Consider the following 16,738-nt stretch of genomic DNA (forward strand, 5'->3'; position numbering starts at 1 on the left):
TCAGAATATAATTATAAAGAAGTGACTCACAATATTTGCAGATTATGTAATCCCAAAAATGCTTTCCTGGATATGTGTCTAATGCAATTATGCTGAAGATACCTGGTAGGAAAAAGAAGAGACACATGATTATGGTTTCTGTCTTTCATTAGTTGTTGAGCATGTGCTCCACTTTCTTTCCCTAATGATCGTTTGTGAACCTGGCTTATGAAGTCCCAGGTCCCACTCCCATGTTGGGAAGTGAAGGCCTTGCCAAGGAGAGATGGCCATGAATCTAGCCAATGCCTGCTGTCCTATAGCACCCGTGCAGTGATTCGGGCATCTCTGACTTGTACCACTGAGCTCTGGTGTGACGTGTGTGAGGAGGGAAGTGGCCCTGACTCTGTGACCTGGAACCATGGTGGCCTTCCAGCTCTGACCTGCAGCAGTGCTCACTGTGTGAGACCAGTTTCTCCCTGCTGAGATTTGTTACCCTTGTAGCTCTGAGTTCCACCTCGAACTCCTCATTTCTCTTCATTCTATTCCCTTGAAAAAAACGAGGTTTCAAGCCATACTTTTTTCTATGTTGAGATGCACAATGAGAAGCACAAAGCAAGTTAGCCAGGTGCTCAAGGTCACAAATGACACCAGTGGTTGAACTGGAGCAACTTGACCAACTTAGGCTCATGGTCATGATTTACTTAACCTACCAGGCAACTTAGCAATACAGCGTTGATTCAATAAGAGCACTATCAACTGTCCACATAAATAATTCCCATTTCCTGTGCTTGTTATACCATGGGAGGTTAGCCCTGAATTCATATTTTTAAAGGCCATTATGGACAGGAAATACACTAACAATACTATCTAACGACTACACAGTCTTTTATATGGCTTCCCTACCTCTTATTTGGATTTGATTTGGTTCCTAAAATATTGTACAACCCTCTCTTAATTGTTATGATCCTTCTCTGCAAAACTGTTGGTGAAACACATGCTCGGTGGGCATCTGGCTGTACTCTGAATTTGGCTGTACCACGATTATTACCTAGCAGATCTTTTGAGTCATGAATGCATTACAGGTGTGCCGAAAGGATATCGACATCCTCAGCCTCCCAGACAGCTAGGTAAAGTCAAGATCGATTTCCAGTTATCGGCAAAGCCATCTTTTTTTTTAATTTTTTTATTGTTAGTTTCAGGTGTACAGAACAATGCAATAGTTTACCTCATGTGGAACAAATATTGTAATTTTCTCTATGTACCCCCACATGGAAAAGCTTGGTACTACAGAGCATGTGCATTGCATCCATAGTGATACACAAAGCATCAATTGCAATCCTACAGAGTAGACTAGAAACCCAGCAAGACCTGGTGCTATGCCAACACTCTCCCCACACATCATGTCTCTGAGGAGACCCTTCACATTGCAGCATGCATTCTGCTTTTGGTGTGACGTTCTTCTATGAATGTTTTAGCATTTTCAGAGCCCTTGGAGTGATGTAATGAAAGTTAATATGATGAGTTGTATTATAATAGCAAGAGAAAATGGAATATAATACTATAGTATGGGCATATTGAAGTTCCTCTTAAATGTAAAGTTTACTACCTAACTAGTGCTATTTGTATTTTATTCAAGGTATTAATAATACAATGCACATTTTGCCCACATGTCAATCTTGAAGAGGCAGGTGCAGTCATAAGCTGTGAATTTGACCTTGTGCTTTCGATCTGTATGACTCATCTGATGTGTGCAGCCTATCTGCCTTCATTGTTACAAGCTAAGACTCCAGCTCCTTAAGTCTATGTAGTCAGCTTGCTGGAACCCCAAGGAGAACTGGAGTCCCAAGTCCCTTGTCTCAGATTCAGGCTGTTGAATTTTAACTCAGTCCTCTGGTATCTGCTTTCTTCTTTGCAGGATGGTAGCTTTGCAAATATGAGAGGGAATTTAGAAACATGACAATTTGTCAAGTGGTGTCCTCTTTTTATTCAGAACTGAGATATGAGTCCATTTAATATATTTACATCAAATGGCTTTTCTATGAATAACTTACTGGTTCATAAATTCCTGCTGTTTCAGCTGTCAGGACTTTTCAAGCAGAAACGCCAGGAATTTATGTACCTGAAACTAAAGCAAATATATGCTTTAATGGCATGCCTGTGTATAGGCTATTTTTAATGTGACATTGTGTATTCGTGAGTCAGGAGACTCCTTGAATTACATTGCCAATGATTGTGTTGAATAAGAACCCAGTTTCAGAAGGAATTCCTAATTTATATAAGGTTTATGTTACAGTGAGGAGAACTGCTATTAGTTTCCATGGTAGCAGTGAGAAAGAATTATAGTCAATCTCATAAATTATATTTTATTTCTCTTAAAGGTCATCTTAAATTATTTTCCCCAAAGTTAAAAAGGCTTGATATTTTACAAGATTATTAGAATGAAAAAACTGATCAATATAAAAAGCATTCAGCTAAGTTGAGCAACATTTATTCATCTGGCAATCAAAATTGTATTTTATTTAGGAATTTATTTTTCTGGATGCCTACATGACCTCAAGTCTACTATAAATGTTTAGAGCATTGTAGACCAGAGAGTCACTTACGTTAAATTTGGTATCTCTTAGGATATATCCCAATACAACTTAGGAATGCATACTAACTTCAATTAGAACAATCTAAAACACATGTTTGTGCATGCCTTCTCCTTGGTCAAACAGAATAAAACCCAGATCCTTTAGCCTGGCATTCAAAGGCTCCACAATCTTGATCTCTCCAGCATATGCTCCATCATTTCCTGTGGGCACCCTTTTCCTTTAAACAAACTGCCCTGGTCACTCTCTTCCCCACATCCTTTGAGTGTTTCTATTTATGTTAGTTTGTTCTCCCCACACTCTCTTTAGTCCTGTGTGTTAGTCCTACACATCATTCCTTCAACAAGTACTCATTGATCCTCATGTATGTTTCAACACATGCGACCATGAGGGGTGGTGTTGGTGGTGGCACCTGGTACACGAAGGACCATCCAAGTCAGAAGGAGGATATGGTGGTCAGTAAGGGGTTCCTCAAAATTTAAGGATGAATGTGAAGGGTTCACAAAAATGAAAGCAATGCTGAAAGAATGACCTAAGTCATGTTCGAAAGTCAGACAATGACAAATACTGTGGGCAATAGAAATGTATTTCTAGTTGTATTTTAGAAACAAGAAAATGTTAAGGGGAAGTCCAAACCTACTATATGTAATCTGTTGTATAATATTATGAAACAACATAAAAATATAAATTCTCAATTCCACATAGTTCCTGTCTTCTCAGGACTGCAGATAATAGAAAGGATATAAGGCAGGGGCATGAAAGCCCAGGATGGTAGAGCACATTAATCTAAATGAGTTAAAGCCCTCTGGTTTGGAAGATTTTTCCTAGAACCCGAGAAACACGGAAATGAGAACATCAAGTCATGATCAATAACTGAGGAATCTGGACATAAGAAGGGCAGCTGGAAAATTAAAGATGGAACACGCAGTTTTAATTTTTCAAAAAAGGAAGAAGTAGATTTCACAAGCCACAGTTTGATGGGCTTGTCATTGGTCCTGGGTGAGATCATAGAACAGGCTATCATGATGCTTCTTCAGAAACACCTCAAAGAGAAAGAGACTAAGGCAGCTCGTGAGAAATCGGCAGTCAGACCAACCTCATTTTCTTCTTTGAGAGACTGATCAGACAAAACATGTGGCTACCAGAAATTGATCAAGTGGTTTTATGGTATTTTTTATGGACAAAATAAAGATTTACATTATCAAATGATGATGGTGATGGGATCTGGGAAGATAATTCATCACTGTCCTCATCAATATTTCACTCTGTGACTTGGGTAAAGATGGTTCATCATATTTTCAGATGAAAGAATGCTAGGAGGAATCATGAATTATGTTTGATAATCGAAAAAGGATCTTCACAGTCTGCTAGGAAAAGCTGAACCCATCAGGATAAAACTGAATAGGGATACATCTAAGGACCCACAGGTAGCTCTCCAGTGCACATGTGTGGGATGGAGAAACTGTCACCTAGCAGTGATACATAGGGCACAGAATTAGGAATTTTAGAGGAATGATCACTAGGAGTTAAGGGGATGAAGTAGCCATAAGAGCAAATGTGAGCTTAGGGCCCATGGAGTTTAGAAAGGAAGGGTTGCTGGCTTCCTCCTGTCCCATCCTGGCCATGTCACAGTGATCGTATTATGTTTATTCTAGATACGTATTATGCATAAGGCAGAGTGGTGTGACCTGAATAATGACCAGGCTTGAAAACAGGTCCTTTGGGAAAGAATTTAAGAATTCAAGCTGCTCAGAAAAGACACTCATGGGGAGCTGCAGGGTGACCACCAGTTTTAAATATCTGAAGAGTTGTGTACAAGACCGATTGGGTCTGCTCTGGTCAGTCTCATGCGGTGAACCTCAGAATGAGGGGGAGCCTCAGGATACCTTGGGCAGTAGTGGAGTCACTCATATGTGATGGGACACAGTTTGTTAGCATATTGTTGGAACTTCCTTTCCCTCAGCACCCTTTAATTCATTCCTGCTTAATTTTTCTCCATAGCCGTAATCACTATCTAACACACTATGCATTTTTTAATTTTATCATCTATCTTTCTCATTTGGATGTTAAGCTCCTTGAGGAGAGGCTTGTCATACGTGTTGTTTCCTGCTGTATCCTCAGTGCCTGGCACCTCATGGTGTTGATAAAGATTTATTGAAGGATGAGTGAACGTGTTGATTGTGCCAGCTTTTGCCCACCTGTTGTCTGCTTCCTAGAGCTCTGGGTTGTCCATCTAGTTTCTTCTTTACCCCTCACATCTTCCTGGGAATGGTTTGGATTTTAAGATTTGGGTATTTGGGCCATTGTAATGCAAAGTTAGGAAGAAAAAAGTAAGAGTAGAAGGAGAGAACCGAGAGGGGCTTGGCTGAGCCTGAGGGAGGTTTTTCGGGGGGGGGGGGAGGGTTGGCAGAAAGTGGCAGGAGGAGCTGAGGGAGGTGAGGAAAGGGGATGGGCGGAGAGGAGACTTAAGGGAGGATTACTGAGCTTATGAGCTGCTCTAGGGTATCTGAGTAATATTTGTAAACAACTTGAGTTGTTTTCAGGTCATAGATTAGTTACTGGACGTCTTCATTGATGGTAACGATTTTCTGAGACTGGATCATGTGAACTTCCAAAAGACCCTAGACAGAGGTTGGGCTTTGAGGCCAAGCTCTGAGACTTGTCAGCTGGCTGACTGTGGGCAAATGACCTCTCTTCTCCCAGGGTGGGCCTCCTCATTCCTGAAAGGGGTCTAATGATGTCTGCCCTAATTAATGGACTTGGAGGACAAAACTCCAAATGCGAGTTCCAAATGTTGAACTGCTTTGTAAATTTTAAAAAGTGATATGTAAGGAATTGTGTTTTATCCCCTGTGCTGTTCCTTTGCATATAATAGACACTTAGTGAGTGTTTATTGATAGGAGTCTTATAATCTCTTTTCTCTGACTCTCTGGGAGAATCAAATTGTCTAGAAAGCACCAAATAGCAGCTTGCATGGGGAAAACCCCTGCTGGGTGATAATCAGGTTATGATGTTGTACCTAAGTTTTCTCAAAGTAGAGTTAAACATTTACTTAGAGACATTTCCAGGTGATCTGGGCAATTACTGTTAATTCCTACTTTTTTTCACTAGGAAAAACTGGGACCTGAATTATGCAAATTAGTGCTTCCATAACCTGTCCTTCAGTGGGCTAGCAGATACCATGAGAGATAAGTACTGACACAGAGCAAAGGCATAGACCAGTGGTCCCAGAAAGAATGTGGCCTGAGAAGTCTGTTCCCTTTATTTGATCCTCTAGAGATCCCTCTGCCTCCCCAGAAGTCATATTCCCTTAATTAGGGGGCAGAAGGTATAGGAGGGAGTATCCCATGGGGCGAGACAGGATATGTTGGTAGGAGATTCAATTAGATGCTAGAACAACATTATTTTTAATCTCTGGTTTCTGGTTATTGTAAAATAAACACTGCATTGGGCATCTGAAGATATGGGCTCTAATTCTGGCTTGTCCACTAACTAGCTGTAGATCTTAGATAAATCGTTTAACAGTCACAGGCTTTAGTTACCTCATGAATAATAAGATTTCATTCAAAATTCATAAAACTTCTGTGCTCTAGCTAATAGAATTTAAATAGCTACTCTAAACATGAATCTTTTTTGTTCCTTCATGCTAGTGCACTTTTATTTTTCCTCCCTTGAGCATTATTCAGGCAGCACAAGGACAATACTAATCCATAGGATGAATAAAATGTGGTTGTAAGAATTTCCAGTAAGCCCACAAGTAGTAGAGGTAGAATTTCCTCTCTAGAGGAACCTGGAGACCAAGAGCCAATGCATAGCTACTCCCAGGTGGCAATGCCAAGTGCTCCAGGATGAAGCGAAGGTCCTGAGAGCAGGTGGGATACAGGGGCCTTAATCGAACCCAAGCAGGGTTACCTACAGTCACACAGGCTCTACCTTCCATCAGTGACTTCTTTCTTGGATGAGGGAGTCTGTACCCAAATTCATGAGCAATACAGAATTGTTGATGTCATTTCAATCCCAGTGCATTTGTCCACTATCAGCAAAGGATCAGACTGTTTTTATTCCTGGATGTCAACATTTCACAGTTCTAGATATTTTCTCTGCCTGCTGAATGTTGAAGGACCAAACAATAAGATGGTGGTCCCTCCAAGGGGCCTCACGGTATTACCTTGGTAATTTTCAAATCTCATCTAAAGACCTTCCTGACAAGTACAGAACTTGATCTCTTCATTGTCCCAGGGTGACTGGGCTCAGGGGACTGACACACAGTAACCAAGTGCTCAAGAAGTTGAATATTCTCAATATCTTTATTTAAATGTGAGGTATCCCCTTCCACTAATAGCAGTGTTCATATTCCCTATGCAAGGTAACTCCCCCAATACTTCAATATGAATAAATAATTTGGGAAGTGAATGTTGTCATCACATGGTTGCTTGGTGAGCAGGAATCAAAGCAAAGAGAGTTTCTATTTTGATATGGTTGGTGTCAAATGATGATTCATGCAAGTCGTGGTGGAGATGGACAGTCCCCCCGTCCCCCAGTAGAGGTGGTCTCAAGGGATTCTACCTCCCAGACCCTGGTTTTCTTTCTTGGACGATGTTGGGGCATCTTGGCTCTTTGCTTCTCACTGACACCATGTCTTCATGGATGATTATGTCCTGTTTGTTAACATTTTCCTGACTTGGGCATGCTAATATCACCTTTCACTAAGATCACATTGCTCCTGTCATCCTGGGAGACAGTCCCTATTCTATCATCGTGTTTCAAGTGATCTGATCTTTCCTGTCAGTGTCTTTGTGCTAACAGTCTTCTTCTAAGTTCAAAGGTGCATCTAGTGCCTCTGAAGTTGCTGTGTCATTTTCCAAGTGATCTTCAGGAAAAGTGTGGTACTCTGTATTTTCTTACTGAGATGCTTTATTTCAAGCAAATTTAACTCTAAAAAAGTTTAAATAAAATCAATTTGCTTTCAATTATGAAGTGGAAAGATAATATACATCTTAATGCTTTATTCTCTAATTTAATTACATTTAGAAAAATATTTTAATGATAAAGTTAGTCAACTTTATATTTTACTGTACTTTTAGATCACAAAATCACCAGGATTTTCCCACAAAAACACTTTTAATAGCTACTTACATCTTTTTAAGTTCTCTGTACTTGATGAAAACTTTATCTGGAAGACTGTGAATTTTATTTTTCTTAAGAGACCTACAATAACAGATAAAGCAGATTTCATTATGGATTTTATGACCAATCAAACTCTCCCGTAGAATGTGCGTACTGGAGGAGAGAGTCGCTGATGGTCCTCCATGCCACTCAGCACACGTGAGGAAAGGACTGTGAAAATGGAAAGTCCATCGAGCAAAATTAAAGCAACCTGCAAACATTTGACTTCCTGAGCCAGTCAGTATAATAGACTGGAACATCTACAGTGCATTCCCATTTTCTTTTACTCTCTGGATAATCGAATGAAACACAACAAACAAAACCCCAAAACAACAATCATCCCAACCCACTCAGGCATGCCCAAATTATGACAGGACAACAGGTTCCTGAGGCTCTCAAAATATTATGCAAAATACAGAAACACGTGCCTAAAGCCTCATGGATCTCTTACATCTTGGTGGTCTTGAACAAATCACCACTATTAATAAGGAGATAGAATGAGTGTTCTTCCTTTTTTAAGCTTGATTTTTAATGATTAGTACTGGCATGTTACAGAAAGTAATTGAAAATAAGAACTCCAGACCACAGACGTTTGTGAGCTGGAGGATAGCCTGGCTAATGTAACATACAGTGTTTAAGCAGCATGCAGCGTTCTCTCATGGCTGATGCTTTTCAAGGGGGTTCCTATCATTTTGTAATTTACAAGCAGCATCAAACAGAACAAATGCAGGTTAGATTAGGTTACACACTTTTCCGGTGACTTTAGGGGCCAATATCAAGATTTGAACTCTACTCACAATAACGTCATGTTGCTGGAGACGGGGGGCACGGACCTTAAACCGGCGTTTACACACTCCAGTTCAGTTTCCGTGCAGTCACAGCCCCCTGGATACTGGGTTAGAACTACAGGCCAAAAAGAGGAAGATGTCACTAGGCAGAAAATACTTTAATGATGACTTTATCTCTGATAACTGACATTGCTCTCTTTTCTCTGTATGTATAACATTTACATGTTAATAATGAACTAATTCAAGCCCATCATAAAGCAAATAAGAATTCTCTCCTAGTCAAAAACAGACTAATGTGGGTTCATCTCAGTTCCAGCTTCCAGTGGTCATTTCAGAGGCACTTAACAAGTGATTTGAAAGAAACCACAGAAATGTTCAAATAGGAAAAAGCAAATAGCGAAGCGAAGCAAGATTAAGTTCTCCTCAATGAGAAACAGTTTGCTTGAGTAAATCTTTAATGGGTGTACCTAAGTCAATTCAATTTAATCGAATGGCACAATGAGGTTGCTCAATAAATGCTTGTTGATTCAGATGTAATTCAATTATTTTCCCCTTTCAGACTTCTCTTAGAGCTGTGAGGAGAGTTAGATGCCGGTTCTGCTGGAGCCACCATTACGCCTTATTAAAATCAGCGAAGTCAGGTGCTCTCATTTTGGTTCTTTCTTTTTCATTAACTGAGAAGTTAAAGGGGAAGGTAAAAGTTATAGAGAGGCTACAAAGCTGAGAAAATCAAAGATCCATCTATCGAAAGCATTCAGAAGAAGAAAACAGGATTCAGCATGTACTCGGGAGGAACTTTCATAATAATTAAGATGATGTAATGTAAACAGATGAGAAAATATGGTGAAACCAGGCCAGGTGGGCCCCTAGGACAGTCATGTGGGGGTGGGGGGAGAGATTTATGAAGCATTTGATGTCCCTGATCCCATGGATATTTGTTTTGATGGAGCTAAGAAAATGAGAGATATTTTCAAATTTCTAACTTTATCATTATTTATTCAAATCTGACTATAAGTTATTTCTACTTGCTCTGCTTCTTTTCGATCACTTTTATCCAAACTTGGTTTTAAAAATCAATTTCACCGACTTTTAGTAAATTCAGCAAACTTGTGTTGAGTACCTTGTTAGTACAAAAGGGCATTCTAGTGCATAAAGTTTTGGAAAATATTCTACGTTGTTTATAGGTTTATGTTAATCAGCTCCACTTCCTAAAGACAACTTCAGAATGTTTACCTCAATGTTTATTGACATCGAGACTAGTGGCTGCATTATTAGATTGAAAACCTGTGGTTGGACACTCTTGTTTACCAATAAAAGAATTCCACACATTCCAAGCTGGACCTACTGCCTGAACTATTAATAGAAGTGTATGCAGAACTCCCTCACCTGCAGGCCAGGCTCCCCCCAAGCTCTCTGGACTCTTCTGAAATGGCTCTTGCATCTCTCTGTACCTTCCTCGTCCCAGTGGTACTATTATTGATAATAATCTGTTAATACTAATAGATTCTTAGCACTGGTCTGGGGCATTGCAAGAAACAGAAAAAAAAAAAAAGAAAGAAACAGAATAACCGGTATCTCTGTCACATTCTTTCTGTTCAGTCTCGGCTTGGCTGGCATTTGTGTAGGACCGGGCTCTGTTGTGGGGTGTCCTGTGCGCTGTAGGATGTTCAGCAGCATCCTTGGCCTCTGCCCATTAGATGCCAACAATAATCCGCCTCCCTCCAGGGGCGACAACCACAAATGTCTTCGGACATTGTCAAATGTTCTTGGTGGGCAGAGGCAGTTGTCCCAGGTTGAGAACCACTGTTCTAACCCAGTCTCTACAATTCTGATGGGAGCACCACTCTCCCATATGTATGGCAGTGATCTTCACAATGGGGTGTGTGCAAGATATCAGAACTTGCAGTTATATTTATTCTTAATCCCTTAATTTACTCTAATTTCTAATTTTTACATATATATTTGTATATAATAAAGTATATAATAAGTGGTAATTATAACCTGGCATTATAAAGCGCACAGTATACTGTTAGTGTAACATTTAATATATCTATACATTATATATATGCATACTAATGTATGTATTGTACATACACCTACATAATTATGTCTGAGTGTACATATATTATGTATATTACATGTAATATAATGTGTTATATTATTACATATATGCATACTATATACATATGCATAGACATAATTCTATCTACAGGATAAAGGCCAGACTCCAAAGTGTGCACACTCTTTCTGGGGGGCCCCACCCTTCTAGCTCCTGCCGTGTCCCCCGTGCATTCACCACACTGTAAAAGGTGCTGAGAAGCATGCTCTGTACCTTCCTACCCCAGTGTTTGCTGCTCTTGCTTCTTCTCTGATCATCCTGTTACCTCTTACCCTTCCCTCTATTCACGGACTTCCAAGTTCATGTCAATGTCATCTTCCCTGTGGGTCTTTCCCCATCTTTGGCTGAGTCATCATTTCTTCCAATAGGTTTCCACATTCCTTTCTGCAAACGCCATCCCCCCAGTTTAACACTAATATGGCATCATTCCTGCTTATGTAAGGATCTGTCTTTCCTGCTTCAATGTGAGGTATGAGTGGATTGGGCCACATCTTATCATTGGACTCTCACTGTCTAGCCTTGAGACTGGAAAGTAATTGATGCTTAGTATCTTTACTGAAGAAAGGAATTAAAGGTAATAAGATATTTATTATTTGTCACAGTTATTCACTACCTATATATTCTTGCAATCATAGGCTAATACATGAAATGAGCATGAATGAAGCATGTCATGTTTTTCCCTCTATCATTTCAGTCCCCAAGCAGACAGTAGACCAGTTGACCACTGAAATGCATTGAACTGAAATGGAAATCTAAAGGGATTTGGTCACACTCCCCATATAAATCCATGCCCTGCACACCATGGTGCCTGCAAGCTGATCCAGGCTTTGACCCAACGCCACTTACAGCACTCCTGTGTGAATGCCACTTCCTCAGCATTTCCATGGATTGTGCCAAATATAGTCGCCCATCCACTAGTGTCCCCTGTGAAATGGTGATGAATAGGGGTCAGTTATGCTATAAATCAAGGTACAAAACAGAAGTAAAGTAATTTGATAATGAAATCAGTTAAAAATTGGTTTAAGTAATAGAATGATAACATCAATAGTAAGGGAGAAAAGGGTAGGCAGACATCTAGAGTTTTCCTCTTTGCAATTACAAATATTTAAGTGTATGTATCATAAAACATATAATGAAAATAGATAATTATTTTATGCACATCCTGAAAACTATCACCTATTTCTTGTGCTGACATTTTAAAGTTTGATCTTAATTTTGAGGTTCTCAAAAGAAGATATAATCTAAATTTTATTTTGTCATATGCATACTGCTGCATATGTATATGTAGATACATACTTGATGGATGTAATGAGTTCTGATATTTGTGACCTGACCCTTTTAATAAAGGCTATCTAGACCTATCGAGAGAAATAATGTTCCCAATTTTTTAAAGATATCTGCTTATTTGCCAAGATTTCTCTCTCTCTCTCTTTTTTTTTTGTGGTAAAATTATGTATATATTTTAAAAAGTAGTCCTGAGTTTGAAGTATCTGCACTTTAGTATATGCTATTAACATGATAAGCTATACATTGTAGTGTATGATACTGAAGTTAATGCAAATAGAAAATTTAAATAGTTGCCCACAGGTCCATTGGATCCTTGCAGACTTCAATTTAGTTCTATTTCTTACTAATACCCTCAATGGTTCTTACAGTGATTCTACTCGATGCCTTTACATGAATTACTTAATTTGTGTTCAGAATATACTTGTGAGGTAGATAGGCATGTGTGTTCTCTGATTCCCACACAATGAAGAGGAAACACCAAGAATTTGAGTGGGTGACACTGGCATCTAAGAGCTGCCCCATCACTGAGCACGTATTGAGCACCTACTGTGTAATCTACTGTTCTGCGCTCTGGTGACACCAGAAGAGACACAGATGAGAACCCTCCTCAAGGAGCTTATGTCTAGTGAGAGAAGTGCAGTGAACAGGCAAGGCAGTCCGTAGTACAGTCACACAGGTACACCTGTGCAATGGCGGCAGAGGGAGAGGGCTTGTCCTAGACTGGTGGTAGAGCTTCCGGGTGGAAGCCAATCTTCTTGGGTGACAGGGGGACACCTTTAGCTGCATTCTAAGGCATAAGCAGGAGTGATCCATGGGAGGTGAGGGCAGGAGGCCCCATCAGTGGGAGGCATGCGTGAGTACCTGGGGCAGGAGAGCATATTCTACAGACAGATGCCCAGCATCCCTGGAATTTGCTGTGTCACTTTGCTAGCTGGACAGTGCCAAGGTAGTGGCTGTTCTGTGTGAGACAAAACACACAGGATTCTTTCAGATCCAGGAGATCTGGGTTCTAATGTCTACCCTATGACTAAAGAGACATGTCACCCTCTTGGCATCAGTATTTTTGAGAGAAAAATAAACAGGTTAGGTTAGACGATATATACAGTCTCACTATACAGACCTAAAATGGCCTGTAAGACCCGTTGTGCTCTAGTCTCTGCTTGTGTCTTTACCCACCTATATTCTTGGTCATTCTGCTAAAGCCATACTGGCCTTTCTGTCCCACAAGCACATTGTCCTGTTTCATTCAGCCTCAGGGCCTTTGCACTTGCTGTTTTCTTTGCCTGCAGCTGTGTTCCTCCACAATATTGCATGGTTTCTTTCTTCTTTTCATATCATTCTCAATTCAAATGTCATCATCTCAGAGAGGTTTTCTCTGATTATGCCTTTAAAGTAGCCCTCCCAATATAGTCAATAACATGGTAATAACTATGTATAGTGTTAGATGGGGACTAGATTTATCAAAGTGATGGATGGGGTGTTGGGGGCAGGGTGAAAAAGGTGAGGGAATTAATAAGTACAAATAGTAGTTACAAAACAGCCATGGGGCTGTAATGTAAGCACAGGTAGTATAGTCAATGATATGGTAATAACTATGTATATGCCAGGTGTGTATTAGACTAGTCAGGAGGATCACTTCTTAAATTATATAAATGCCTAAACACTATGCTGTACACCTGAAATTAATGTAAAGTAATATTGAATATCAACTGCAATTGAAAAGTTATAAAGGAAGGGAAAGGTGAAGGGGAATAAGAGGTCCAAATTACCAGGTATAAAACAAATAAGTCATTGGGATGTAATGTACAGCATAGGGAATACAGTCAATAATATAGTGATAGCATCGTACAGTGTCAGATGGTTGCTGGACTTATCATAGTGATCACTTCTTTAGGTATATAAATGTTGAATAACTATGGTGTACACTTGAAACTGATATAATATCATATGTTAGCTATGTTTTAATAAAAATCTTAAAAAACATACAAAATAAATTTAAAAACTAAGTAGCCCTCAAGTCACTTTCTGTCCCATTATCCTGTTTTATATGCCACATGGCACTATCACTCTGAAATTATGTAATTTATTTATTTAGCTACAAGTTTATCATCCTCCTTGTTCACGTGGTCCATATGAAATTCATGAGGGCAAGACTCTTGTCTCCCTTGAGCCTTCTGGGTCCCGGTGACTTTGAGAGCACCTGGCACTCCATTAAGGTGTGTCATGTAAATGAATTCTCTGGGCAGGCTCATTTTCTTGTCATGGATAATCTTGCAACGGAACCAAATTACCAAGCCATAACAAGGAAGTCATAGGAAGCCATTTAAAATTAAAATATGGGTATCCAAGTAGAATTTTAAAAATAATTTCAATTTTTATCAACTATGACATTTTGTAATACTGCATTTCTGTTTTAAGCAACCTCTATATCTGAAAATTCAGGTAATTATCACAAATAAATTGGGAAGCAACCATTTGTGTTACAAAGGGATTCCCTATAGAATACCGAACCATCTCTTCCGGTTCATTACAATTATCTGATCAACCCACAGCTTTGGGGGTTCACAAGGTGGGGCACACATGTGGGACTGAGCGGGGGTGGGGGCCTCACCACAGTTCTCCTCGTCAGCGCCATTCCCACAGTCGTTCACGCCATCACAGTGGAAAGCGCGTGGTAAGCACTTGGTCAGATTCCCACAGGGAAAATACCCTTTTTGGCATAGAGGAGTGATTGCACTGCCTTCAGTCGGTGAGAAATCTATGTGGAAAAGGGGATACAAATCTTATGTAATAGCCAGAAAGTGTTAATGTGGCCAAACTTTTCATGCGACCCCTTTTAATTTTCACAAGAACCCTATGAGCTGAGTTTGTCTGGTGTTATTCTTAGTGCAAAACTTCTGTGAACAATATCCTTAATTACAACATTTCAAACAACTGTGATCATACCTAACACCAGCTACACCAAGAAAGGAATCAAGGCTCATTTTGAATTCACTGCAGGAAGGCAATAGTAAACAACACCAAAGCAATTGTCCTACTTTTGTAGAAAATCAAAGATTTGCCCACTCCTGGAAACAGAAAGGCAAAACCATGAGCTCACAGGATCAAACAGATGGATTTAAATACTTATTATTCTTTTACAAGAAGGATTTGAGGTGACTTATAATAAAACAAATTGTTCAAAGGACAGTTTAACTGTGAATCAGAGAGAAACCCAGAACCACATTTGAATAAGGAGAGAGAATAGTAAAATAACAATATCTTACTGAGCTCACTTTGTGCCAGGCAGTTGGTATACTGGTTTATCTTTTATTCATGAGATAAATCTATGTATGGGTGATATTATTCTTTATGTTTGAGGGGTAAATGCAGTCATCCATCTGGAAAGTTACAAAGGTTGGATTTGAGTCATCCCCTGACTCCAGAGCCCCCCAGTTAACTGCTACACTAGGATATCAGTTGAATAGGAAACCTGCATTTCAAGGAGCATAAGTCCCCTATGAGGGCAAATTAAAAACAGTCTTCTTGGGCAGGGAACATGAGAAAAAGGATAAGAGTTGAACAACTACTGGGTTGAATGAGGGAACCCAGGAAGGAAAGCTAATTGACACTTATAAAATTACTATATCTGGGGATAAGATGACCAAAACCTTCCAGAAATTAGATATAAGAGGCATTCTTTCAATTTTGAAAGAGTACTTTCAAAAATAAAAAGATGTGTTCTCTGTAACTGTTCTAGTAAAATGGTGGAAGCCATGTATTTTTTAGAAAGGAGTGCTACATGAAATGTCACAGAAATTGATGTAGGAGCGCATAGACCCGGGTGTGGCTACATGTCATTATGACTCATTGAAGGGAGCAAGGAGTGTTTGCAAAGTGTCCCTAACCATGCCACTGAAGGTTGGCATCATGGCCAGGAATTTCCTTGAGTTGGTGCTATGATGGTTTTTAATTTAGCAGAAGGACAGAGAGCAAACCTGTGTGTAGGACCATCTACTTTGTGCTGGGTGTTTCCTAATTATTTCACTTTCTGGCCACTTGTTGTTATTCTTTCCATGTGAAGGTGAGGAAATGGAGGCTGAGAAATGAAAGCACTCTGGTTGTTGGGGAAATGCCCTGTGACAGCTGGTAACCTCCAGCACATGCAGCCTTGTAGTGAGGCATCCTTCCCCCAGACAGGGCACCAGGTTCTCCTAAAGTGACGAAGCCTGCCAGCCCTCACTATTCAACAAATACTGCCTCCGTTTTGGGGCAGGAATTTGAGTTTAGGCACTGAAGCTTTGTGTGACTTATAGTTCACGTTAAGCTTCTAGTGATATCATTAGAGGATGCATAGAGTGTTGGATTATTTGAGCTTTAGTCCTTTAGTCATAATGACCATCAAATTCCAGCAAACATATCAAAGAGGAGAGTTTGGGTACAGCCGGATGTGACAGTACCCACTCTCACCAGAAGCTGCTGGGACTTCTCTGAATGGGGCCAGTGACCCTTGGGTATTTTTCTACCCTCTGGAATTTTGTTCTTACAAAAGCAAAATATAGTTTTTCCACTATTGCTGCAGTGGTAGATAAATGATTTATGATCAGCAATCAGGCATAGCACCAGTCCGGTCTGACTATTTTAAGAAAATTTTCCTACAGAAACCCTACAGGCCAGAAGGGAGTGGCAAGAGGTCTTCAATGTGATGAAAAACAGAGGTTTACAACCTAGACAGCTCTATCCAGTAAGGTTATCATTTAAAATTGAAGGAGAGATAAAGAGCTTCCCAGAAAAGAGTAAGCTAAAGGAATTCATTACCACCAAGCCAG

General features: G+C 39.9%; 1 protein-coding gene across 1 annotated transcript in view; it reads right to left on the reverse strand.

The window, feature by feature from the left end:
• Positions 1-14,712, reverse strand: part of RXFP2 (relaxin family peptide receptor 2) — a gene marked incomplete at its 5' end in the record, with an annotated part of 38,650 nt that extends 23,938 nt beyond the window's left edge. Inside the window, 5 exons of the mRNA XM_019652321.1 lie at positions 31-102; positions 7,707-7,778; positions 8,534-8,639; positions 11,490-11,567; positions 14,542-14,712. Of these exons, the coding sequence (XP_019507866.1) occupies positions 31-102; positions 7,707-7,778; positions 8,534-8,639; positions 11,490-11,567; positions 14,542-14,712 (499 nt within the window). The remainder of the gene's footprint in view (positions 1-30; positions 103-7,706; positions 7,779-8,533; positions 8,640-11,489; positions 11,568-14,541) is intronic.
• Positions 14,713-16,738: the final 2,026 nt, after the last annotated feature.

Source organism: Hipposideros armiger, unplaced genomic scaffold (genome assembly GCF_001890085.2).
Source record: "Hipposideros armiger isolate ML-2016 unplaced genomic scaffold, ASM189008v1 scaffold_178, whole genome shotgun sequence".
Taxonomy (NCBI): domain Eukaryota; kingdom Metazoa; phylum Chordata; class Mammalia; order Chiroptera; family Hipposideridae; genus Hipposideros; species Hipposideros armiger.